Here is a 26,864-nt window from a genome sequence, read left to right as displayed (position 1 = left end):
TAAAAAATTAAAGCTGACAAGATCCTTTTATAGAGCTTACAGGTCATTTAAATTCTTCCCTTAAATCTCCCTTCACCTCCTTTGCTCCATGGAGCACATTACCAGCTTATCTCATCTCTCCATGTAATTGAAATTGCCTTATTTCCAATACCATTTTGTAAATTTTGTACTCTCACGAAGGCCTTGACATTCTAGCCATAGTGTAGTGTCTAAAATTCGACAGTGCTCTGACTGAGATTAAACCAGTGACTTATAAAGGTTTACCATCACTTCCTTGCTTTTGAGCTCAGTCTGTTTTATAAAACTGAGGGTCATGTATGCTTTATTAATTGGGCTTTATTAATTGGTTCTGTCAACTTCAAATATATGTGTGTGTGTGTGAACCCCTGGGTCTCTAATACTACGCACCCTTAATACTGTACCACTTAATTTATATTGCCTCTTTTCATGTTTCCTCCCAATGTGCATTACTTCAAATCTCTGCTTTAATTCCCATCTGTCATGCACCTGTCCATTTCATCAATCTACATCCTCCTGATGATTGTTACTATCCTCCTCGCTGTTTACATTTTCTATTTTGTATTATCTGTACACTTTGAAATTGTGCCCTCCAAACCCAAGTCCAAATCATTCGTATGTGTACAAAAGAGCGGTAGTTGCATAATTTCCTTCCACAACTTTTCATTAATCTCTACTTTCCCTCTCCTTTCATCTGAGAGGTTAAAGATTGGACTGAAGCATTTTTATATTTTAATTTTTGGACACAGATTCTGTTATGTTAGAATTTATAGTAACTAAGCATGAATGTGTTGTATGGTAATAAAATTATATTATTTCAGCTTCGAAACTTACCAGAAAATTATTTTGAAACTCTGAAGTTCCTCACAGGACACCTGAAGACAGTAGCGGATCACTCTGAAAAGAACAAGGTACCATGCACCAGTTTGTCAGTTATTTGGTTGCCAAAACTAATATTGCTCCATTAAATGTGACTCCAGGATGATGTATTGCTCCCCTAATACTAGGGTCAAGGATGTCATTTAGCAGCTGCAGGGCATTCTGAAGGGGGAGAGTAAAGACTCAGAGGCCGTGGTTCACATTGACACATAGGAGTGGTTAAACTAATTTGGCAAGGTGATGGGTTATAAGTGGAGGGTGATGCATAGCCAAAAATAGAAAAAAACAAGTCAAGTCTGAAAGGCAAAGTGAAGATGATATTTTAAGGCACAAGGGATAAGACAAGGCTGGATGGCATTTATTTTAATGCAAGGAGTCTTATGGGTAAAGCAGATGAATTGAGAGTGCTGATTAACACGTGGGAGTATGATATTGCTATCACAGAGACATAGTTAAGGGAGGGGCAGAACTGGCAGCTCAATATTCCAGGGTATAGAATCTTCAGTCGAGGTGGTTGCAAAACAGGAGGTGGTGTAGACAATTACTTCAGTGAAGAGGGATGATATTTTAGCAAGGTCCTCAATTGAGTGGAACTTGGAAAAACAAAAAGGAGGCAGTCATGTAACTGGGAGTGTACTATAGGGCCCAAACAGTCAGGGAGAATTACAAGAGTAGGTATGTAGGCAAATCTCAGAGAAATGTAAATAGAATTACAATAGTTAAAGATTTCAACTTCCCTAATATTAATTGGAATAGGCAAAGTTTGAAAGTGCATCCAGGAGAGCTTTTTGAGCAAGTAAGAGAAGGAGAGGTACTGGACCTACTTTTAAGGAATGAAGCCAGGCAGGTGGTATATCTGTCAATGGGGGGAGCGTTTCTGTGATGGTAACCACAAGATAGTTATGAAAAGTTAGGCTGAAAATAAAGGTTCTGAATTGGGGGAAGGCCAATTTTAATATTATAAGACAGGATCTGGCCAAATGGAAAATTCCATATCAAGCAGTGGGAGTTAGTCAAAAAAAAGTAGAGAGAGAACACAGGCCAACATGTTCCTGTGAAAGTACAGAGTGGGAGCAGAAAGTCCAGAAAACCCAAAAGGGAGGCTTATGGCAAATATCGGGGACTCAAAGCACTAGATATCCTTGGAGTATTCAAAGTGCAAAGGGGTGGTTAAAAAAATAAATTAGGAGAATTGGGGGGCATGAAAGAACAAGGGTGGGCAAAAAAAAATCCCATGGTGTTTTATCAATATATTACAGAAAGGACGATGACCAGGGAAAGAGTAGGGCCTGTTAGAGACCAAGTTGGCAATGTGTGTGTGGAGGTGTAAGGTGTATGTGAGTTATTAAATGAGTATCTTGCATCTGCATTCACTGTGGAGAAGGATGATATAGGTATAGAAAGCAGAGATAGGAGGTTATGATGAAGCTGTATAAAATGCTCATTTTTCATCCAGAGGGTGGTGGGAATCTGGAACTTGTTGTCTGAAAGAGAAGTAGAGGCAGGAATCCTCACCACATTTAAGAAGTATTTAAATGAGCACTTGAAATGCCATATCATACCAGGCAATCAACCAAGTGCTGAAAAATGGGATTGGAATATATAGATACTGGGTGGCCGACGCGGATGCAGTGAACTGAAGCGCTTCCTTCTATGTTGTAAAACTCTACGATTATGGATCAGGGATTACAGGCAGAGAACTGAGAGTAATAGGAGGGAGGGAAACCTAAACGTTATATTTCACCAGGATGATGGGAGAGATTTCCACATCTACAGAGGGTTGATGGTTTGAAATAAAACCCAAGGATCACTACATTGGAACCTCAAGCAATGGCACAGCAGAAAATGAAGCTAAGAAAAAATTGTTGCAGTGGAGTGCTGTTTTAACTTCTGGGAGATGTCGATCACAGCACTGGGGTTTAATTTAAGGCGCACCCATCAGAAATCTGTATTACCAGATGAGGAGGAATGTACAGCTGACACATATTAGGAATATCTCAGTAACTATAGAGGAAATCTGGAGCCTTCAATGTAAATAGCACATTCATGCAAGATTAATTCTGCCATGTTCCAATCACTGATCACCCTGTAATAACCCACTGTATTAGTTATGGGCATTCCCCAGTGTGATGATGATGATTTCAAATGCAAACGGGCACCAGAACAAACACGAGATATCTCTTGGAAACACCACCTCAGAACGTTGCAGCTACCAGATTCAGAGAAGACCTCTCTGCCTCTCCAAAATAATCTCACCACCCCCACCCCTGTCACCTACGGCTCCACAGAGCTTGTGCCCTCATGTGTATTCCAATGGATGTAGTCATGTGGTCCACTGAATGAGTAATTTACTGTCTCAAATAAATGCAGAACATCCAAGCACCTGGCCAAATCCATCTCATAGCAGTAGGTCTACTGAAATGGGGCAGGGGGCTGAGAGGGCAGAATGCAGAACGACAGTGTGTCATTGGGAACAGTCATTCCGATGACCAAGATTGTAATTGCTTAATCAGTGCCTAAACTGTAACCAAGCACTTGAACCACAATCACTCACGTTAGTGGCAGAATGAGAACGTTTGGAGATTGATGCTCAGTCATATCTTTCAATGTTCCTGAAGAGAGGAATCCTTCCAGAACATGGAGAGTGCATTTAATGTTTCCTGCATCATTTCACTTAGCCATGAGAAATGCAGTGAAGAAGGGTGCAGTGGTAGAACCAAACTCACCAAAAGGAGAAACTTACCCCTGTGAGCAAGGGACAGCAGGGCCCCTCCAAACCCAAAGGAAGGGGCTCACAGAAAAGGTGTGCATAGGCACCTCTCAAGACAGAGAGCACTCATGTCTTTTCTGCAGATGAGTGAGAGACAATATTGTAGATGCCTCTTTTTCATAGGCACCATGAGCAGATTCATCATCTGAATGGTACACAAAAGAATCCTGGCCTTCAGCAGTTCTCTGAGTGTTGGTGCCTCTGCCTGCTGTGGACAAGATTCTTTGTTGTGCTCAGTAGACTGTGACACGAAGCCTGCTCTAGGTCTAGATCCCACTGTGGTGTGTGTCTCTGCACTGGTGGAGGGTGTGATGAGCACTGTGATGAATTTTCTGCAAATGAGTCTTCAAAATGCTCGTCTGAGATGTCTTCAGAGCTGGGTATGAGAGGCTGGCTCCCAGTGTCCTGGGGCGCTTGGCTGTGGTGTCTATGAAAGAGAGTAGAGATAATTAGTGCAGAGACACAGACTCTAAGACATGACGTTGTACTTGCTGTCTGGAAGAACAGTTGGTGCAGGGTCCTTGCTTGGGTCTGCACCACTGGTCTCAATGTGGTCCCGGTTCCTTCCAACCAAGTGTATTGCATGATTCTCATACAGGTAAAGGCCCTGATCTCTGGCATCCCACCACTAGTCTCAGACCTCTCCCTCTTATTGTGGGTGAGCTTGGCCTGTGGAGATAATGTGAGCAGGAAGCGTGCCAAGGCAGATTATAAGGATGCCTGCCTAGTATGGGTGCTGAGTGGAGCCATGTACAGAATGGGGATGTGAACTGCCCCAGACATGAGACCAAGTGGCGATGTCAGGACATGTGTGGAAGAGTGAGTGGTGATGTTATTTGTGCTAGTATGTGAGATCCCTGTGGACTGTCATTTTGCAAATGTGGGAGAAGCTTGTGAATGAGTTGAGAGGGATGAGAAGCTCGACATACCACAGTTGTGCAGATGAAATCTGCATCTGTCTGTATCGCTGTTCTCCTGCGGGCTTAGGTGGCACTTAATTCCACAGACACCTGTTCTAAAGCTAGGTTGGTGACCTGGTTGGGTTTCTGCCAGCCATCCCGAGGGTAGAAGAGGTCCCTGAGAGGCATCACCAAACCTGAGGCCTGCACACTTCCAGCTTTTGGGGGCTATCTCTTTCTTGGAGCAGTTCTAGGCTGCATTCATTGAAAGACCTTTGTGTGGGTGAGATTTAAATATGACACCTGGAGTTTGGATCTGTTTACATCACAGTGGGCCTGGCAAATCACAGGCTGCCTGATGGCTAAATGGTATGTTTCCAACTGATGAACATTTAATGAGCTGAGAGGCAGATAATTGGTTGCAAGACCACACTGCTTTTCCTGCCCGCCACTGCGCTCTGTCTGGGGGGAGGGAAATCCCACCCATAATTAAAAGAATAGATGGGAGGATGGCTACAAGGTTTTCAGGGAGGTGGTACAGGCAAGTTGGATCAAGTAGCCTTATCCTGTAACATTTAATTTTCAGTCTTCCCATAGTGTATATATATAAAATTGTCTCCTGTGCTGTTGTTCTACTGCTCCTTGTTCAGCATAAATGGGGGCGGCATAGCAGCACAGTAGTTAGCACTTCACGGCATCAGGGACCCAGGTTTGATCCTGGCTTGGGCCACGCTCTGTGCAGAGCCTGCACATTCTCCCCGTGTCTGTGTGGGTTTTCCCCAGGTGCTCTGGTTTCCTCCCACAGTCCAAAAGATGCGTTGGTTAGGTACATTGACCTGAACAGTGACCGGAGTGTGGGGCGGGGCACTTTGCAGTAACTTCATTGCAGTGTTAATGACTTGCTTGTGACTAATAAATAAATAAATCGTGTGCCTTGGATAGGAGACAGTTTTAGTTGTAAACTTGGTTTTATGGCATGCACCTGTCCACAAACAAACATTAATAAACCACAATAAATAATAACAACAAATTGATTCTTTCATAGCTTTATGTTTTTAATACGCCCATGATTCATCTGAACAAAAACTTGTACTCCTGCCTTACATGGTCTTTTATACCTTCCCTCTCAGATGGAACCACGGAATTTAGCATTGGTGTTTGGCCCAACCCTTGTCAGGACATCCGAAGACAAAATGATTGACATGGTGACACATATGCAAGATCGGTACAAAATTATTGAAACATTAATACAGCATGTAAGTTTAACCTTTCTCATTATGATTGAATTATATGAACAATTGTTTTGAGGGGAATTAATAAGGAGCACTAAGGGGAACCAAAACTGATTCATATAGAATAGTCATGCATGGACTCTGAATGAAGTAACCTTGTTGAACCAATGCCTTTCCTCATACCAGATCGCCTGGGTGCAGTTATATGGCCCATAGCCATGTTGTTTTCAAGGAGGCCTCATGTTAGTAGCCTGAACTACTACATCAGTGTGCAATAGGCTGGTGTCTACAGTAGAACGATTATGGCCAGAATTTTATGTGTCTGGGTTGAGTGCATGTCTGACCCAGAAGTGTCTAAAGTTTTGCGTGAAGGCACCAGGAGCGTTTTCTAACATCATCGCATATGTACATCACAAATTACATGTGTGTCTGCTGGCTGTTAAAGGGCCAATTAAGACTCTTAAGGGTTTAATCTACAGAATTTTACACTGCCCATGTTATTTGTAGCTCATTACCTGGGCAAAATGGTGGGCATTTTTGCATTTCCTCATCCAAGGGTGGGATAAAAGATCCCTGGAGTAGCAGCAGTTTCTCTGTGATAGAATTCACAGTAGTGTGAGTAGAGAGTTTAGTTTAAGTTTCCTAGTTATTGTTCAGCATTTGAGGTGTGACTTTCACCATTTCCGGACTTCCCTGAAAGGTTTCCCTAACGGTTGGAGCACAGTGTTTCATCATTTGTAAGGCACAGTTCCTCTGCATCTTATCCAATGGGATAGTCTACTTTGCTGGAGGGACCTCCTCACAAGGAAAAGAGGGGCAGGAGCAAGAGGAAACAGGGGAGCATAGCCAGTTTCCTTCTAAGGGGAGGGGCATGGGCTCAGTTGATGCAACACCAGGGCAAAGGGATGACAGGGACACTACTGCCCAGTGTCTATACTGGCAGCACACCAACAGCCTGAAAATGTCTGAAGTCCTGTACTGCAGGAAGCTATGTCTTTCCAGGAACATGGTGATATCTTTTTAAGAAATTATAGATTCTGAAATTGCCTCTAACGGCATGGTCGGTCACTCTGTGCCAGTGGCATTGAAGGTGATAGTGCCCTCAATTTCCATGCCTTCATTTCAGGGCTCAGTGGGGGGGTGGAATTCGTGTGTTGTCTCACAGATAGCACACAGTTATGTCAAGCTAGTGACTGATGCTGTTTTCAGACATGTCTGCACATTGATCAACTACTGGACAGACAAGGGGAGATGATGGCCTAGTGGTATTATCGCTAGATCATTAATCCAGAAACTCAGCTAATGTTCTGGGGAACCTGGGTCTGAATCCCGCCACAGCAGATGGTCAAATTTCAATTCTATAAAAAACCTGGAATTAAGAATCTACTGATGATGGTGAAAATATTGTCAGAAAACCCCATCTGGTTCACTTATGTCCTTTAGGGAAGGAAACCTACTGTCCTTACTTGGTCTGACCTACTTGTGGCTCCAGAATCGCAGTGATCTGGTTGACTACCGACTGTCCTCGGGCAACTCGGAATGGACGATAAATAATAGTCTAAGGAGCACTTTAAGCAGCTCCATCATAACCTTTCTGCTATTGTATCTTACATCTTGACTAATAAATGCAAGTATCCCATATGCCTTCTTAACCACCTTATCTACTTGTCCCGCTGCCTTCAGGGATCTTTGGACATTTGACCCAAGGTCCCTCTGGTCCTCTGTACTTCCTAGCACCCTATTAAACATTGTATACTTCTTGCCTTGTTAGAACTCCTAAAATGCATTGCCTCACACTTTTCAGGGTTAAATCTCATCTGCCACTCTTCTGCCTATTTGACTAGCCCATTTATATCATCCTGTAATCTAAGGCTTTCTTCCTTGCTTTTTACTATACTACCAATTTTCATCTCACCTGCGAACTTACTAATCATAATAACTCCACATTCATATCACCACAGCGTTTCTGAGTTGCACTCTGAAGGACAGTTTTATTGCGAGTGAGACATTGCCCCTTCAGATTGTCAGGTTTTGGATGCTTAGCTGAAGGTTCAATGGATCAGTGCATTCCCCGTCCGTCCCCCCCCCCCCGACTGTTGATATCATCTGTCTTTAAGTCCTCACACTGTGCAATCCCAGGCACATTCTCTGACCCATGTGAGTCAGCAATGCCCAAGTTCCACAAATGAATTTTAAAAAGCCATGCAGAGAGAAGAAGATGCAATGGCTAGTTTACCCTACATCCAGTGTGCTGGAGACCGCACACATGTGGCCATTAGGGAATTATCAGGAAAGCAGGGAGCTTTCATCCACAGAAAGGGTACCACTAGATAAATGTGCAGATTTCTGTGACCACAGGGCACAGATTCTGCAAGTATGTGCCAGTTATCCAGGGAGCTGTAAGGATTCATACATCTTGCAGGACTCCCAGGTACCAAGGCTATTTACGGCTCCTGCAAGATTGGATGGGTGACAAGTTCTATCCCTTGAAGAGGCAGCTGATGACCCCACTATGTCATATGAAAACTGAGGCAGGGAAGAGATGCTACAGGAGTCATGCATCCACAAGAGTGATAGTGAAAACGACCATCGGGTTGTTGGAGATGCACTTCCGATATTTTGATCAACCTGGGGGATCATTGCAGTATCTGCTAGAGTATGTCTCCCTCATAGTTGTCACCCTGTCGCCAGCTCGCTCTGACAAGGGGGGATGCAGTGGAGGCTGAGGAGAACAAGGCTGGATCACAGGCTTCAGAAAATGACTGCAGTGATGGATCAGAGAATGCGCCTGGGATCGCATAGGGTGAGGACTTAAAGATGGATGATATGAACAGTCGGGGGGGAGGGAATGCATTGATCCATTGAACCTTCAGCTAAGCATCCAAAACCTGGAGGCTGACAATATGAAGGGGCAATGTCTCACTCGCAATGAAACTGTCCTTCACAGCGCAACTCAGAAACGCTGTGGTGATATGAATGTGGAGTTATTATGATTAGTAAGTTCACAGGTGAGATGAAAATTGGTAGTGTGATAAATAGCCAGGAAGAAAGCCTTAGATTACAGGATGATATAAGTGGGCTAGTCAAATAGGCAGAACAGTGGCAAATGAGATTTAACCTTGAAAAGTGTGAGGCAATGCATTTTAGGAGTTCTAACAAGGCAAGAAGTATACAATGTTCAATAGGGTGCTAGGAAGTACAGAGGACCAGAGGGACCTTGGGTCAAATGTCCAAAGATCCCTGAAGGCAGTGGGACAAGTAGATAAGGTGGTTAAGAAGGCATATGGGATACTTGCATTTATTAGTCAAGATGTAAGATACAACAGCAGAAAGATTATGATAGAGCTGTTTAAAATGCTCCTTCGGCCATGGCTAGAGTACTATGTGTAGTTCTGGTCACCACACTATTGGAAGGCTGTGATTGCTCTAGAAAGAATGCAGAGGAGATTGACCAGGATGTTGGCTGGGCTAGTTCATTTTAGCTATGAAGAGAGACTGGATAGGCTGGGGTTGTTTACCTTAGAGCAAAGAAGACTAATAGTGGGACCTGATTGAGGTGTACAAAATTGTGAGGGACATAGATAGGAAGAGACTTTCCCCCTTAGTAGTGGGGTCTGTAACCATGGGACATAGATTTAAGGTAAAGAGCAGGATATTGAAAGGGAATTTTATGAAAAACATTTTCACTCAGAGGGTGGTGGAAATCTGGAACTTGCTGCCTGAAAGGGTGACAATGGCAGGAATCCTCACAGCATTTAAAAAGCATTTAGATGAACACTTGAAATGCCATAGCATATGAGGCAATGGACCAAAGTGCAAAATGGGATTAGAATAAATAGGTGCTTGATGACTGACTGTGTTATCAATATCACAATATCACCTTGATCTTGGGTAGGAGCGGTTTTCACATCTGCTCCTGCCAATGCCAACTTTAGTGCTCCCCAAACTTCAATTTCTGCCCAGTGTTGTTTATGTACACTTGTCAATGAGTTATAGAGTAGTGGGCGGCACAGTAGCGCAGTGGTTAGCAGTGCTGCTTCACAGCTCCAGGGATGTGGGTTCGATTCCCAGCTTAGGTCACTATCTTTGTGGAGCTTGCACATTCTCCTCGTGCCTGCGTAGGTTTGCTCCTGTTTCCTCCCACAGTCCAAAGAGGTACGGGTTGGGTTGATTGGCTATACTAAAATTGCCCTTAGTGTCCTAAGATGCGTAGGTTAGAGGGATTAGTGGGTAAATATATAGAAAAATGGGGGTAGGCCTAGGTGGGATTGTGGTCGGTGCAGACTCAATGGGCCGAATGGCCTTTTTCTGTATTGTATGGTTTCTATGATTTCTGGTATTAACAACACAGAAGATCGTGCTTGATACAAAGGGTTTAAAAAGTAAATTTAGATCACTTTTAATATATGTTCATAATTAAGATTTTGTGTTATTGTGATTCCAGCAAATATAAATGGAAATTTCAAATCCCATTGTAAAGAATTTTCACATTTCTGTTTATTGGCCTTGTTATAGCTAATCTACATTATTGTTTGTCTTAAAACTTTAAACCAGTTCAGTTTGCTGATTAATCTGCATGAACTGAATTCTCCCAAGGCCAGATTCCCATTGTTCATTTTTCAACACAAGAGAAGCTGTAAGGTAGCGTGGTGGCACAGTGGTTAGCACTGCTGCCTCACAACATCAGGGACCCGGGTTCGATTCCTGGCTTGGATCACAGTGCAGAGTTTGCACATTCTTTCCGTGTCTGCATGGGTTTCCTCCGGGTACTCCGAAGATGTGTGTGTTGGGTGGCTTGGCCATGGTAAAATTGTTCCTTACTGTCAGGGGGATTAGTAGTGTAAATATGCAGTGTTGTGAGGATGGGGCCTGGATGAGATTGTTGTCAGTGCAGCTTGATGGGTCGAATGGCCTCTTTCTGCAATGTAGGGATTCAATGCTTAGGCTCAGGAGAATTCAGTGACCACAAAACCTTAATGAAAGCACATCTTTCCTTTATATGTACACTATATAAGGTTTGGTATGTCAAATGTACTTTATATAAATTAAAATCTTTGGAATCAACCTTTTTGAAATGGTGACACTTAAGCTTGGCTGTAATAAATAATGAATTTATAAGCATATTATTGATTTTAACTAATGTAGATATGTTGTTTCCGTGGCTTAGTCTCTCAGTGTATTAAAGTACAAGTGCAGAGTAAACATGTCTCTGTTTAGCATTAATTCTCCAGTATTTCACCCACTGGCATGATATGCCATCATCCAGGATTGCAACACTGTTGTAGATGGGCCACCAGATATTAGAGCTAAACTTGATCATTCCCAGCTTTCCCACCAGACATGACTTCCAAATTTTATGTTGAAATCTGATAATGCCCTTGCAGAAATAAATCATCAGATAACAAGGCTGCAATTCATCCCTCTCTATACACAGCCAGTATAACATGTTCCTTTCCTTTGGAATAACTAATTCTAATTCATTGAATCAGTTCAGCATGGCACTGAGCACAGTACAAGTTAAAGTCTACCTTGATTGTGATTGTGATCATTTTCTTTATAATCTTGTCTCAGTGCCAAAAGCATGACACACACACACGCACACACACACACACACACACACACACACACATATGCTATACTTACCTTTGTACCTCATGTAGGTTCCCCTCGACTATTTCAAGATTTAAAAACTTGTTGTAAACCTTGCCGTTGTGATGTCACATTGGTGAGGTGTGACTATTCAGTGAGGGGGTAATGTATTTTGGGGAAGCCCTTTAATTATATTTAAATTTATTGAAAGGGCATTCCCGCCCAGCATGGAAAATCAGGAGACAGGATCTCGCTGGCGAAAATCTAACTTTCTGACCCTTGTAAGGTTCTAGGCCCGTGTTGCCATTTATAGTGACAATTAACATGGGCTCAAAAGCACCTCCTACATCTCCAAAAATCTCTTGTAATTGACACCTCCACCCAATATTCTGGATTCTGAAATCAATTTTAGCACAATCTCATCTGAATTGCTATTTTCTCCTTTTTCTGTTTTAAGTGCTGATTTTTGGAGTCCAACATCAAGAATACATGGCTAACAATTGACTTTTAAAATATTCCTACATGTCGGATGTGGATTTACCCTCAAACTGCCGCCCCCAGTCTACATTCCCTAGCTCCTGTCTATCGAGGTTAATAAAAGTCAATTGACTCATTAATGAGCCTAAGTGACATCATGCCATGATGTGTATTCTTGATGTTGGACTCCAAAAATCAGCGCTTAAAACAGAAAAAAGAGAAAATAGCAATTCAGATGAGATTGTGCTAAGATTGATTTCAGAATTCAGAATATTGGGTGGGGGTGTCAATTACGAGGGAGCACAGGTTCAAAGTTAGAGGGGGAAAGTTTAAGGAAGATGTGCAGGAGAAGTTTCTCATGCAGAGAATGGTAGATGCCTGGAACATGCTGCCAGAGGAGACGGTGGAAGCAGGTACATTAGCAACATTTAAGAGCCATCTGGATTATTAGATGAATAGGGAGGGAATAGAGGGATATGGACCGAGTACGGCCAGAAGATTTTTTTAGTTTAATCAGGGCATCATCATCAGCACAGGTTTAGAGGGCTGAAGGGCCCATTCCTGTGTTGTACTTTTCTTTGTTCTTTGTTTATTTTTTTCTCGGGTTAATCAGTTTGTTTGCATTTTTTCCAGTATGATTGGTTTTTCAATGAAGACCGGGACATGGATGAAAAAGTAAGTACTCTTTAAGCTAGCTCATAAGTGTTAAACAAGATCTTCTTTTGAAAAGAAAATGCAATACGTGAACCAGAAAAGAATGCTTAATAAATTATTTAAAAACTGGAAGTCTCTAACTGAACACAATGTAGAGAATAATGGCCTGGCACTTAATAAATGCAACATTCTGAAAAAAAGAGAGATTCCTAATTTATCAGAGGGAAACTGGCATCAGTAGATGCAAAAGTGAGTTTGAAATGATCTGAGCAGCTTCTATTCATGGGCCTAAATATTTGTCAGTGAAATTAATCAAGAAATCCCAAAATAAATTTTAAAAAACTAAATAAAAGCTCCTGCAAACTTGTAGATGTTACATGAGAAACATCTTGACTAAGAAACATAGACATTTATCACATATAAGGAGGCCATTCACAGTAATTCAAAACCAAGGGTTCTGCTTTGCTATCTCCTCATAGCCAATAATGGAATTTAATTGGGGAACATAGCAGCCAGGCCCGTTTAATTATAGAACAGGTTGTGCATCAGTAAGCGGCAGTGGGGAAAACCTCCTGCATTTATGTCAAAAACAGGACGGGGCTATTGTGAGAAACCCGCCTGCTCAGGGCATGATGTCACTTAGGCTCATTAATGAGTCAATTGACTTTTATTAACCTCGATAGACAGGAGCTAGGGAATGTAGACTGGGGGCGACAGTTTGAGGGTAAATCCACATCCGACATGTAGGAGTATTTTAAATGTGAGCTGTTAACAATTCAGGACAACCATGTCCCTGTAGAAATTAAAGATAAAAATGACAAGATATGGACCCCTGGATGAGAAGAAAGGTTGTGAGCTTAGTGAAAAAGAAGAAGGAGGCATACATAAATTTCAGGAAAATGTAAAAACAGATCAGGCGCTTGAGGAATACAAAGGTAGCAGGAAAGAGCTTAAACAGGGACTTAGGAGGGCTAAAACGGGCCATGAAATGTCCTTGGCAGGCAGAATTAAGGAGAATCCCAAGGCTTTTTATGCGTATACATATATAAGGAGGAAGAATGTAGCCAAGGAAATGATGGGTCCACTTAAGGACAGCGGAGTGAACTTGTGTGTGGAGCCAGACGAGGTGGATGAGGTCCTTAATGAGTACTTTGCATCACTATTCACAAAGGAGAAGGTTATGGTGGATGGGGAGTGTAGAAAGGAAGATGTTCACATTCTAGGACATGTTGAAATAAAAAGGGTGGAGGCATTGGAAGTTTTGAAAAAACATTAAAGTGGGCAAGTCCCAAGGACCAGATAGGGTCTATCCCAGAATACTGAGAGAGGCAAGGAAAGAAATTGCTGAGGCCTTGACCAGAATCTTTGTATCCTCTTTAGCAATGGGTGAGGTACCAGAGGATTGGAGAGTAGCTAACATTGTTCCTCTGTTTAAGAGGGGCAGAAGAGACAATCTGGAGAATTACAGACCTATAAGCCTTACATCAGTGGTGGAGAAATTATTAGAGAACATTCACAGGGGCAGGATGTACTCACATCTGGAAGAGAATAGGCTTATTAGCAATAGTCAGCATAGTTTTCTGAAGTGGAGGTCATGTCACACAAACTTGATTCAGTTTTTGGAGGGAGTGACAAAAACAGTTGCCAGGGCAGGATAGTAGATGTTGTATATACGGATTTAGTAAAGACTTCGATAAGGTTCCTCATGGCAGGCTAATACAGAAGGTGAAGTCATGTGGGATCTGAGGTGAGCTGATAAGATGGATACAATATTAGCTTGGGCATAGAAAGCAGAGAGCAGCAGTGGAAGAGTACTTTTCTAACTGGAAGTCTGTGTCAAGCATTGTTCCACAAGATCAGTGCTGGTGCTTCTGTTGTTTGTAATATGTATTAACGATTTACAGGAAAATACAGTTGGTCTAATTAGTAAATTGGCAGATGATATAAAAATTGGGGGAGTAGCGGATAGTGAGGAGGATTGTCAGAGGACACAGCAGGATATAAATCGGCTGGAGACTTCTGGGCCAAAAGATGACAGATGGAATTTAACCTGGACAAATGTGAGGTGATGTGATTTGGAAGCCTACTACAGAAGGAAAATATACAGTAAATGGTAGAGCCTTTAGATATATTAGCGTACAGAGGGATCCACAGTTCCCTGAAAGTAGACAAGGTGGTCAAGAAGGTGTATGGCATGCTGGTCTTCAACGGTCAGGGCATTGAGTATAGGAATTGGAAAATCTTGTTACAGCTGTGTAAGACTTTGGTAACGTCGTATTTGGAGTATTATATACAATTCAGGAAAGATGTTGATGCATTGGAAAGGGTTCAGAAGAGATTTACCAGAATGTTGCCTGGTTTTCAGGATACGGACAATGAAGAAGTTGATCAAAGTTGGACTGCTTTCATTGGAGCGTCAGAGGATGAGGGGGCGACCTGGTAGAGGTTTGCAAGATTGTGACAGGCTTGGATAGAGTGGATAGTCAGAGTCTTTTTCCCAGGGTCGAAGTGCCAATTATTCAGGGCTGTAGGTTGAAAATGAGAGGAAGAAAGTTTAAAAGAGATGTAAGGGGAAAGTTTTTCACACAGAGCGAGATGAATGCATGGAAAACACTGCCGGAGGAGGTGGTGGAAGCAGATCCTATAACAATGTTCAAGCGACATAGACATAGAAACATAGAACATTACAGCACGGTACAGGCCATTCAGCTCTCAATGTTGTGCCGAGCTATGTCCAATCAAGCTTTCCCCTCCCTATAATTCTGGAGTACTCCATGTGCCTATCCAATAAATGCTTGAAAGTTCCTACAGTGTCCGACTCCACTATCATAGCAGGCAGTCTATTCCATACCCCAACCACTCTCTGAGTAAAGAATCTACCTCGGACTTCCTTCCTATATTTCCCATCATGAATCTTATAGTTACGTCCCCTAGTAACAGCTACATCCACCTGAGGAAGTAGTCTCTGCATGTCCACTCTATCAGTTCCTCTCATCATCTTATAAACCTCTATTAAGTCCTCCACTCCAAAGAGAAAAGCCCCAGCTCCCTCAACCTTTCCTCATAAGATTTACCCTCCACACCAGGCAGCATCCTGGTAAATCTCCTCTGCACTCTCTCCGATGCTTCCACATCATCTGGATAGATACAGGAATAGGAGGATGTGGACCATGTAAAGGCAATAAAATATTAGATTAGAGAGGCATCTTTGTCAGCACAGACTTGGTGGTCGAAGAGCCTGTTCCTGTGCTGTTGTTCTTCTTTGATTCCACCAGAATTTAGTAGTGGCACACAGATTAAATGGGAGCCACAAGACTTTCTGGTGTCTCCAGAATATCTCCCAATAAAATAAAATTGAGCCCTGCTCTTGCCTCTAACCCACCAGGCGTCCTCCTACTTTCACTCGCCTGTGTCCAGGGACTGAATGACGATCCTTGGTGAAGTCCTTGGAACATTACCAGCAGCAGGCACCACTCATGATGACACTATCGGCAATGGAGGGCTGCCAGTCTTCAAGTCAGAGTAATGCTCTCTCTGTTACCTCCTGAGCACCAAATAATGTTTTCCTTGCAGAGAAATTTGCATCTACCTTTACTATTCTGATTGACCTGGAATATATGAATACAAACACTCGTTCAGACAGGAGTAAGTATTTGCAACCAAGAAACGATGTTTTAAACATTGGAAGTAAAATTGGAAATAAAATACTTGCTTTTGTATAGTACTCTTCACAATCACCAGATGCCTCAAAGTGCTTTACAGCTGATGAAGTACCTTGAAAGTGTAGCCAATGTTGTAGTGTAGCAAAGTTATCATTGAGACAAAATAAATTTCTTTAAAATTTGATGTTCTAGGCTCCAGTTGACCATGTAGGTAATGCAGAGTTACAGCCGGTACCAAACATAGACCATCTGCTGTCAAACATTGGAAGAACAGGAGGAGCACCAGGGGATATCTCAGGTAACAGAAAACTTTAGTTCTGTATAGGTCTGATCCTTTTAAACTGATGTGTCACGGTGTAGAGTAGAAGGTAGCAGGTATGAGAAATGTCAGTGTCTTAGAAAGAATTCAAAATAGGTTCAAAACATTTCCTTTTGAACTTTGTTTTATTTTGATTATTATATGACCAAAGTAGCTAATTAAGAAGATTTGAAATGAAAAGCTTGTACTAATTCAAATGTTGATCACTAGAGTTAAATATCAGCTTGAATTCTAGGGTGGCATCTCGGTTTTGTGCTGGAGAATATGCATCATTCTCGATTTCCAATGAGAAATTCCATTGTATTTTAATAGCACAGCCCAGAAATGTTTCCATTCGTGACTGAGCTTATTTTCATTGTGTATTCAAACTAACTGGGTACATTAACAAGGGGCACATCTATTTACTCATCTAATTGATTTGACATGGCATGACATCTTATAACACATCCTGCAAAAATTCTATGCAAACTGCGTTTAATGTGACTTGTACTTTGTATAAAATGTCTCAAAGTGAAAATGCCAATTTTTAAGAGATTACTTATCCTATTTATTAAATAGGTGGTGCTTCTAACAAGTTACTTCAATTAAACTGTAAGACTTTAATGTATTGTATATACTTGGAATCTTCATATACGGTCTTCAAATATTTCCTGAAGTCTTTGGGAATGGGTTCAGCACTCAACATTCAAGCTCACATATGCATTAACTTCTAATCAGTTCCCAGTCATTTGGGAAAGCTGCTGGACAGACTGGTTGAGCAACAACCTGGCATAGACAAATTCCCGAATCATACCTGTAGCCAATGTCTCAGACTTCTCCATCACCAATCCTGGGTAGGTCTTGTTCCACCAGCTGGACAGAGGCACTGGAGATGGTAACACAGCAAAATATATAGTTGGAAGGCATGGTCATGGGTGTTGTGTTGTGGCATTCGAGTGTCGCCAAAAAATTTGATGCTTTGTTAGGAACAAAAGGTATTTATTGATAACAGAAACTGTCTTAAAGAGACAGACATCACATCCACAACATCCCTCCCCCTTTAACTTTCTTATACAATCTTCAAAATTGATTTACACAACCCACTTGTGCCTTATAGGCACAAGTTAGTCATTTGTAAATCGATGTAGCGAATGTGCAGTGGAGGGATCTGGAAGCTTGCATTTAATATAACACTTCAACTATGCACAGTTCTAAATATAGTCTTACAATGAATTCTCCCGTACTAGACTTGCTGCTTTCTGAGTTCTGTCCTAGTCTACGCACTAACCAAGGACAACCTATTTCACTCGATGAGCTGTGTCACTCTCCAATCCACCGCTGATTCTTTTCTCTATCAAGCACTTTACAATAGATACTGTCATCACAATATCAACACTGTCTTGTGTCTCGATACTTCTTGCACAGTCTTGATTTGTTGCTTGCGAAGGAAATGGTTGTGGTACCCTATTTCTGGTACTTAGGTTGTGTGGTAAAATTTCTTCTCTTTCTAGTATTCCTATCGTCATCTTTTCCATCAATCACGTTATCATATTGGTTCTCGTGCATTTCTAATAATGTAACCATTTCAGGAATCTTGTTCTGACATGCAGTCTCAGTTTCCTTCTCTGCCTGAATTGCTGCTTTGTCCAGTTCTCTATAGCACATCTCCTTCAGCTGAATGGCTTAGAAGATTTTGACCAATCTTCTGATCAGGCTTGACTTGTCCTTTATTCTAATTCATCTGCTTTCACAATCCATTTAGTTTAGTCATTTCTGAGTTCCTTCCAAGATGAATCCACCGTTCCCTTCCAACAACATTTTTGATAACGATCGCTCCTTTCTCATGCTTTACAAGTTTTCAGACAACTGACACGTTTGTTTTGTTATAGTTGCAAGAAACTCTACTTCTATTTTCATCACTTCTTCCTTCTTCTTGTTTTTTTTATTAGACAATTCTCCTGAATTGCTAATTTGCTCCAACAGTTGTGTTCTCTCTTTGGTTTGTCTATTACTGAGTCCTGCTCAGCATTCTCAAACACTGGACAGTTTCTGCTGCTCTGCAGAATGCCAGTTTCTGTAAGCTTATTTGTGTATTTCATACAGCTGGTAATTTAATTATTCAATTGGATTCTGAAACTGTCCAGCGTTTGAGAGTGCAGAGCAGGACTTAGTAATGGACAAACCTGAGGAGAGAATACAACTGTTGGAGCAAGTTGGCAATTCAGGAGAAATGTCTAATGAAAAGAAAGATGAAAGAAGAAGAGATAAATAAAGAAGTAGAGTTTCTTGTAACTAACAAAATGAATGTGTCACTTGTCTGAAAATATACAACACATGACAAGGGAGCGATTGTTATCAAAAATGTTGTTAGAAGGGAATGGTGGATTCACCTCGGAAGAAACTCAGAAGTGGCTAAACTGGATTGTGAAAGCAGATAAATTAGAATAAAGGACAACTGAGGCCTGATCAGAAGATTGGTCAAAATCTTCTAAGCCATTCAGCTGAAGCAGATGTGCTAGAGAGAACTGGACAAAGCAGCAATTCAGGCAGAGAAGGAAACTGAGATTGCATGTCAGAACAAGATTCCTGAAATGGCTACATGAATAGAAAGGAACAAGAACCAATATGATAACATGGTCAGTGGAAAAGATAACAAATAGGAATACTAGAAAGAGAAGAAATTTTACCACACAACCTAAGTACTAGAAGTAGTGTGAAGGAAATGGCCATGGTGCAAGTGACAAACCAAGATTGTGCAGGAACTATTGAGACTGAAGGCAGTGTTGATACTGTAATGATGGTCCTAAATGTACTGTAAAGTGCTTGCTAGAGAAAAGGATCTGCAGTGGATTGGAGAATGACATAGCTCCCGAGTAAAAAGTATCCTTTAAAAAGTATCTGGATGAGCACTTGGTACATCATAACATTCAGGACTATGGGCTAAGTGTTGGCAGATGGGATTAGGTGGGAGTTCAGGTGTTTCTAATGTGCCACGCAAACTTGATGGGACGAATGGCCTCTTCTGCACTGTATGATTCTAAGACGGTGGCTCACTGCCATCTTCTCAGAGGCAATTAGGGATGGGCAATTATTTTAAGCTTTGCAATGAAGCTTAAATCCTACGAATAAATAAAAACAAAACAATTGATACTGTATCTCTCTCTCTGCATTGTCACCGGGCTCTCTGACTGAAAAACCTGTCTGTCTGCCTTTCAGTAGTATAAAAACCTGAAGAGAAACTTGGAAACACAAATAACCTCTCATCTATGTTGATACTTTCGGGAGTCAAACAGTACAGCTATGGATAATCAATTGATTGCACAGTTATCATTACTCTTCACAAGTTGACATTCCAGATTGCAGCTGAAAGTTGCTTGTGATCTTTTTATCATTCACAAAAGTATAATGGTTGAAATGCAGTTTTATTTTATATAGTATGTGTGACCAAATGTAATATTTACAGACTAGTAACGTTTTCTTACTTGTTTTATAAAAGCAGATTAACTAGTGACTCAACTATTAGTAGAGGGAGGCAATGGCCTAATAGTATTATTGCTAGACCATTAATCCAGAAATTCAGCTAATATTTTGGGGACCCAGGTTCAAATCCCACCGTGGCAGATGATGGAATTTGAATACAATAAAAATTATCTGGAATTAAGAATCTACTGATGACCATGAAACCATTGTCGATTATTGGAAAAACTCATCTGGTTCACTGATGTTCTTTAGAGAAGGAAACCTGCCATCCTTACTTGGTCTAGCCTATGTGTGACTCCAGAGCCACAGCAATATGATTGATTCTCAACTGCCCTCCAAGGGCAATTAAGGATGGGCAATAAATGTTGGCCAGTCGGCAACACCCATGTCCCATGAATGAATAAAAAGAAGGACTGAAACAACCATGTTTAAATTCTAGCCTTTGTTGATATTTATCACCTCCATCAGCTATGCTGTATTTTGTAGCAATGAGGATTAAATGAAATGCATAGCAAATGCTCATAGAGTCACTTTAGTAACTAGCTATCTTGTCAGCCAGAGTTGTTCTTATAATTCTGGGAACCTACAAAAGGCAGAAATTGGAGACAAGATGCAAAACTCAATTTAAAAAAAGAAGGTAACAGACTAAAACTTCAGGAGATACTTTGAAGACCTGTAGGATATAATCTCATCATTGAGCTGACCTTTTCACTCACAATGAAGTCATGATTATTGGTGCCTGCTTTGTTTATGACATAATCTATCTTTAATTTAAAGGATTTTTGTATGAAGAAAAATGAAATTATCTAGTAATTCAAATTAAGGAATTGCAAAAGTGCAAGACAAGAGGCTTGTTGTCCAGTAATTCATGTAAATGATTTTAAACTAACAGTATCTCAGCTGTATCCCACAGGTTTCCATTGCATAGTCTGTTAAATCAATTAAGCAATAAGGAAAATAAAATACACTAAGGGCTGTAGAGCAGCATCAAGGCTATCTTATCTAAAGGTTTAGGGCGGAATTTTCCGGCCATGCTCACCACAAAATCAGGAAGTCCAGCCCGAGGTCAATGGATGTTTACATGGCCCTAACCCTGCTACCATGATTCCTGTGGTGAGTGGGTGTGACAGGAAAATTTCCCCCTTAATGTTTTCAGTCCAAATTTCTCTGCTGCTTTAGTGCAGGCTTTAGTTTGCTCAAAGTAAATGAGTTAATACTTAAATCAAAATTATGCACAGAGTAATTTGGAATGAGCATGTTAAGCACACTTAAGACCTCAACACCCTTCATTATTCTGGCTTTGATTCTATTTCAGCTAGAGGTAATATTAGTAGCAATTGATGTCTGGGGTTTAGGCTGTTAATGATTTGAACATTATTTTCAAAATACATTTTCAAAGGAAATATGCTTTCATTATTTAGAATACTGATGCTTGTATTGCGTGTGATATAATTCACAGTTTGATATAAATTATTAATGTAAATTGACCCATTTGTTCATTTAAACTATTCTGATAATTAAAACCAACGTTATACATTTTCAGCAGAATGTGGTATGGTGGCAGATGAACATTCAGGCTGTCCAGAGATGAGTTAAACCATGGTTTGAAAATGATTGCATCAAAAGAGGCGCTGTTCTTTCTTTATTTTGTGTGTGTTCTCTTTAGGTTTTTCCAACATGTGTTCTTCTAATAGGTTTTTCTCTGCTAATGAATGACTCCGTAAATCTCCATTATGTTTTATCACTTTGTGAAAAAAACTGTAAAATCAAGTTTATTTTCCAAATTTGAAAGACAATTTGCATTTGCATGGCATCTTTTAAAAAAGTATTAAACATGCCAAAAACCTGTAAGCATAGAGTGTGTTTCATGCTATTATGATGACAACTGTGCATTCGACAATAGTTGTTACGGAGATCTGAATAAGCAGCAAATTTTTAAATTTTACATATTCTCTAGATGTGGGTGTCCTTAGCAAAGACAGCATTTGTTGCGCTAGATGAAACGGAGGGGCACACTGGGCTGCATTAGACAACAGTTAAGGTCGGCCTCATTAATGTGGTGTTATATACAGGACAACTGGGTAAGGACAGCAGGTTATGTTCCCAAAAGGACGTTAGCAAAGCAGCTGAGTTTTTATTACCATTGGATACTTCATGGTCATTATATAGCTTTATTAAAAATGAGTGTAAATTCTCAAACTACCATGGAGGGATTTGACCTCATGTTCTTTGGAATATTAGTCCATGTCTCTGGATTAACAGTTCAGTAACAAAATCACTACAGTATTATACCCTATTTTCAGTCTATTCTTTTAGAAGTGTCTGAATTTTAAAGTAGAATCTCTACATGGTTTATAATTCTTGAGAATGAAATACATAGAAAGATTAGGCATAGGATAAAACACATGTTGTCTAACATGATGTGGTCCAAACTGTCATGATGGAGATGTAACTGGTGGGCACTGAAGTGAAAATAAGGAAGAAGCAGTAGATGGGTCAAGTAGGAGCACTCCTTGAAACATTATAAATGTGTATTGGTAGAGGGCATCCTTCCTCAGCTTAAAGAGAACTTAAGTAGGAATTTGCATTTCTTAGGAATTTTTTAATAAACAATGATTAATGTGTTTAAAGATAGTTTGGCCATGCAGTTAGCTCATTAAATACAACAGTGCTGCAGCTTTAATATTTAAATACACAAAAGTGATAAGGATGATGAGATGTAGGAGTCTTGGCTGATTTTTAAAAAGCTTTTTTTCCAATTTTCTCTCTCTGATGGCTGTTTGCTTAAAATCTTTCTACTGTCTCTTATTCCTAAAGCGGACCCTGTGGAGAAATAAACTGGGTATGATTTGGCTCCTCTACTGCATTGTTGATTTAAAAATAAACACATGTTTGTTATGTTGGGGGAGTGCATTCGCCTCGGGTTTGTGCGTGATCTGCAACATCTGTGTGCACCCCAGTTAACAAATTAATAAAGAGCATCAACTGTTGGGCCTTTAAAGAAAATTGCACCTTTATTTTTTTCACCAGAATTTGCTAGATAATGGTTGGTTTTCTATGTTTTTGCCCCATCGAACATCATTCTCAATTGAATAGGTAAGATTGTAACAGATGCCATAACACTTGTGCGAATCATTGAAGTAATCTACCTAAAATTCTAAACATTGGCCTAATTAGAATTTGACTGAAATGGAAGCTTTTTTCCTGAATCTGTAAAACTGCAAGTTAACTTTATACAGTTAGCTTTATGCTCATGCACACGTGCAACTGACACGATGCTCCAGGTTCTGGAATTCACACCATCCAAAAATGATACACATTTAATCAGTGACAAAATTGAAACATGCCATTGCCCATATAACCTGGGCCATAATGACCAACTCATAAATTATATCACTGGGGAATTTCATTATTGACGGCAGAAAATTAAAAGCCTCCTCCTGCACCATCACCACTCACCAAAAAATTCAGTGCACCATATATCCTTCATGATACCTTTTTGCTTTTCTTGCGTGCAATTCCACAATTGCCCACAACAGTACCTGACAATATTTTCCATTGCTATTATCAAACTCAGATGATTGGATCAATCTTGTCATTGCTCTTTATAGTTTTTAAGCTGCTGATGGTGTACCAGATTGTGTTCCAGAACACGTGTCACCTCCCCTCTTACCTATACCAATAACTGCAGTTACCATCTCATGCAGAGTGTAAACTATACCATTAGATTTATAGGATTATTTATTATTGAGTTGCCCAAAAATACTCTTTCTCAGACTTTGGTACAAACCAGAACAAACAGAACACATGTTGTGTCACTAAGATTAGGGAACATGCAAATAATCGCACTGAAGGGCTTATGTAGCTCTGTAGCATCTTGACATGTGATTGGATCTACTAGCTGCAGGACCACTGCTTTAGCTAATGAGATTCTTGTAATTGATGTCATGAATCACGTTAAGGTGGTGCGTGTGATCAATGAGAAATGTAGTCTTTGTGTGTTCAGGACTGTAAGGGTTCATATGGGACTGGGTAAACCATGCCACCAACGTTATGCTGTAGAGAATCTCATTTCTGTAGTAGTGTGTAGTTGTGAGTGTGGCAGAAGTCGACATGAACATAGCACCCAATCAGGATTATATCCTGTATATAATAGTACATACATATATAATCGTGTTATTAATAAACAGTTATTGTTCAACCATTCAAGCCTCTAAATCCCTCACGGGATAACTTACAATCTTACAACATGGTGGCAGCAGGTGAAGGATCCCAAAATTTCTAAGAATGAAGAAGTGTATGGGGGAGGGGAGATGGCTACATGATCCAACAAGCCAAAAGCGGAGAGGCAATTGTTCTACAGTTGGAGTCTGGGACTTGTTGGGTTTACAGACTTTCTTACCACTATCCAATGTGTACAGTTTTTTTTCCAAAATAAACCTCCTGCTCATTTATCTGCCTCATCAATTCCTCACTATCATTACATTTGGTGGAACTTCTTTCTGTCATCTGCTGTAAGTTGGGAGAACAGTCCTTGAAACACAACCTTTTTTAAGAAATGCTCATTGAATACGAGTTCCCTTAGTAACAGACAATGGCCTGCTCAAATGGAACTCATCACCTGAGCCCTTTATAAGGCAGAAGGGTCATCAGAACTGTTGTCCCAGTTGGGACTATCGTATGTATGCCATGGAATAGTGGCTCTATTTTGTGTTTAGCAATAAATACAACTCCTTTCCATTTGAGCTTTCTGAGTTAATACAGTGGCGACGAGGAACAAGGAACATTTTGATTAATTTTGCCTTTCAACTAACGGAATAAAACAGTAATGTGGAGATTTGAAAATGCTGCTGTTCAGAAGATTGGAGCCGTTGTTGCAAGTGTAAAGGATTGGCCCCAGTACGCTGAATGAATAAAATATTTCTTCTGGGCAAACAGGGTGGAAGGGGACAACCAACAAAAAAGACATCCTCCTTTCAGCGTCATGAAGGATTTAACCTACCTGGCAACCCCAGATTCAAAATTCTTTAATGAACTGATAAATTTGGTAGCGAACCACTAAGACCCCAAACTGTCACTTACATTGCAGCTTAACACAACCAATAAACTTACTGGGGAACTGGTTATGGAATTCTTGATAAGACGGCTGAAATTGGCAGAACACTGAGTATGGGCCAGTACCTCTGGAAATGTTAAGGGACCACTTAGTGTGTGGAATCAATAACATAGTAACCCAAAGGAAGCTACTGACTGAGTTGAATCTGGACCTTAAGAAAGCCAAAGAACTGGCCCTTGTGAAAATGGCCAAGTGCCTCAGGGAGCCGTAGACGGTACCATCCTCAGCCTTGGGCAACCCCCATGCCGCAGAACCAAATTCCCAGCAGATAACACTCATGTCTCCCATTTGTTGCCAAGGAAGGACGATGGAGGAGAATGTAATGAGATTCCGGAACTGGACAGGAGGTTTCTGCACAATGTAGTGAGGAGCAAACGCATCCACGCTGTATTTGTAGTCATAAAACCTTATACTTCCAGGTATTAAGAGCTGAGCATTAAGGATGGTGTCATCTTGTGGGGAGCCTGGGTGGTTGTCTCACATCCAGGCCAGAGACCAATTCTTCGTGAATTGCATAACATCCATCTTGGGATTTCTAAAATGAAAATGCTTGCAAGAAGCGATGTCTGGTATAGACAAGGACATTGAAAACCTGGTCAAGGGTGTGAAACCTGCCAGGAAAACCAGAAGGTCCCACCAGCAGGATCGTTGCACCCCTGGGAATTGCAAGGGAGACCCTGGGTGCGAGTACACGCAGTCTTCACAGGCCTACGTGAACGGAAATGGAGTGAGGCACACCCGCACGACACCCGATTACCCATCTTCAAATGGCCTGGCTGAACGAGCAATCCAGGTTTCAAAAATGATGAAAAAGCAAACAACAAGGAAATTAGAAACTAAGCTTACATGTTTCCTTTCCTCTTATAGGACAACACCGCACATGATGATGGGAATAGCCCCGGCAGAGCTATTGATGAGCCAACACCTTTGGACCAGGCTTAACCTCACTTTCCCAAACATGGGTGGCAAAACCAAAGAAAAACAAGAAGCCCAAAAAGAGGCCCCAATGGATATAAGCTGACAGGACCTTCAAACCAGGAGACACCGTCCACGTACAGAATTTTTGAGATGGCTCCCTGTGGATTCCAGGAGTTTCCCTCTCAAGAACAGGACAAGTGTCATACATGAACGAAGACTCGGGAAAAGCAACAAAAAAATGTTGATCATCCACCCATAGGGAATCCTCACAGGGGCAATTGCTGCACCAGACACACCATTACTGATACTTTATACACTTGCCTGCAGAGGGGAAACTCCACCCACAGAAAGTCCAAAAGCGATTTATGGGACTCAGCCTCAGAAATGAAGACGGAATCGCAGTCAGAGATTGCCATCGAGGTCAAGTGCCCTACAGTGGCCCTGTGATGTTCCACATTTGCCTACTCAGTGTATGCCCCCAACCAGACCATGCAAAGAACAGAAACTAGGCCATGGGCTAAACTACAAAAATGGACCTATTGCCATAGGATCCCAGAGGGAGAAGGGTGTGATTACTCCCATCAGTTCATGGGGAATCTCTGATTGATTTCCCTGTGCGGCTCATTTGAATATGAGTTCCCTTTGTAAGAGGCAATGACCTGCCTATGGAACCCATCACCTGAGCCTTTTATAAGGCAGACATCGGGACGGGTCTGCAGAACTGTTGTCCTGGTTGGGACTTGTGCATGTACGCCATGGAGTAGTGGCTTTCTTTTTGTGTTTAACAATTAAATACCATTCCTTTTCAGTCAGGCTTCTTGAGTTATTGCACTGCAACAACTTGAGTGCCAAAAGGCCTTTAATTGGGAAGT

At 41.1% G+C, this 26,864-nt stretch overlaps 1 protein-coding gene across 1 annotated transcript in view; it reads left to right on the top strand.

The window, feature by feature from the left end:
- LOC145359205 (rho GTPase-activating protein 23-like) overlaps nucleotides 1–26,864 on the top strand; it is a 241,368-nt gene that overhangs the window by 192,496 nt on the left and 22,008 nt on the right. The window contains exons 20-23 of the mRNA XM_080213675.1: nucleotides 840–929; nucleotides 5,697–5,822; nucleotides 12,498–12,539; nucleotides 16,373–16,478. Coding sequence (XP_080069801.1) covers nucleotides 840–929; nucleotides 5,697–5,822; nucleotides 12,498–12,539; nucleotides 16,373–16,478 — 364 coding nt within the window. The remainder of the gene's footprint in view (nucleotides 1–839; nucleotides 930–5,696; nucleotides 5,823–12,497; nucleotides 12,540–16,372; nucleotides 16,479–26,864) is intronic.

This window comes from Carcharhinus amblyrhynchos, chromosome 27, assembly GCF_965287045.1.
Source record: "Carcharhinus amblyrhynchos chromosome 27, sCarAmb.v2.hapA, whole genome shotgun sequence".
NCBI classification, from domain to species: Eukaryota; Metazoa; Chordata; class Chondrichthyes; order Carcharhiniformes; family Carcharhinidae; genus Carcharhinus; species Carcharhinus amblyrhynchos.
Note: the sequence above shows the minus strand (reverse complement) of the source record. Positions and strands in the feature narration are given on the sequence as shown.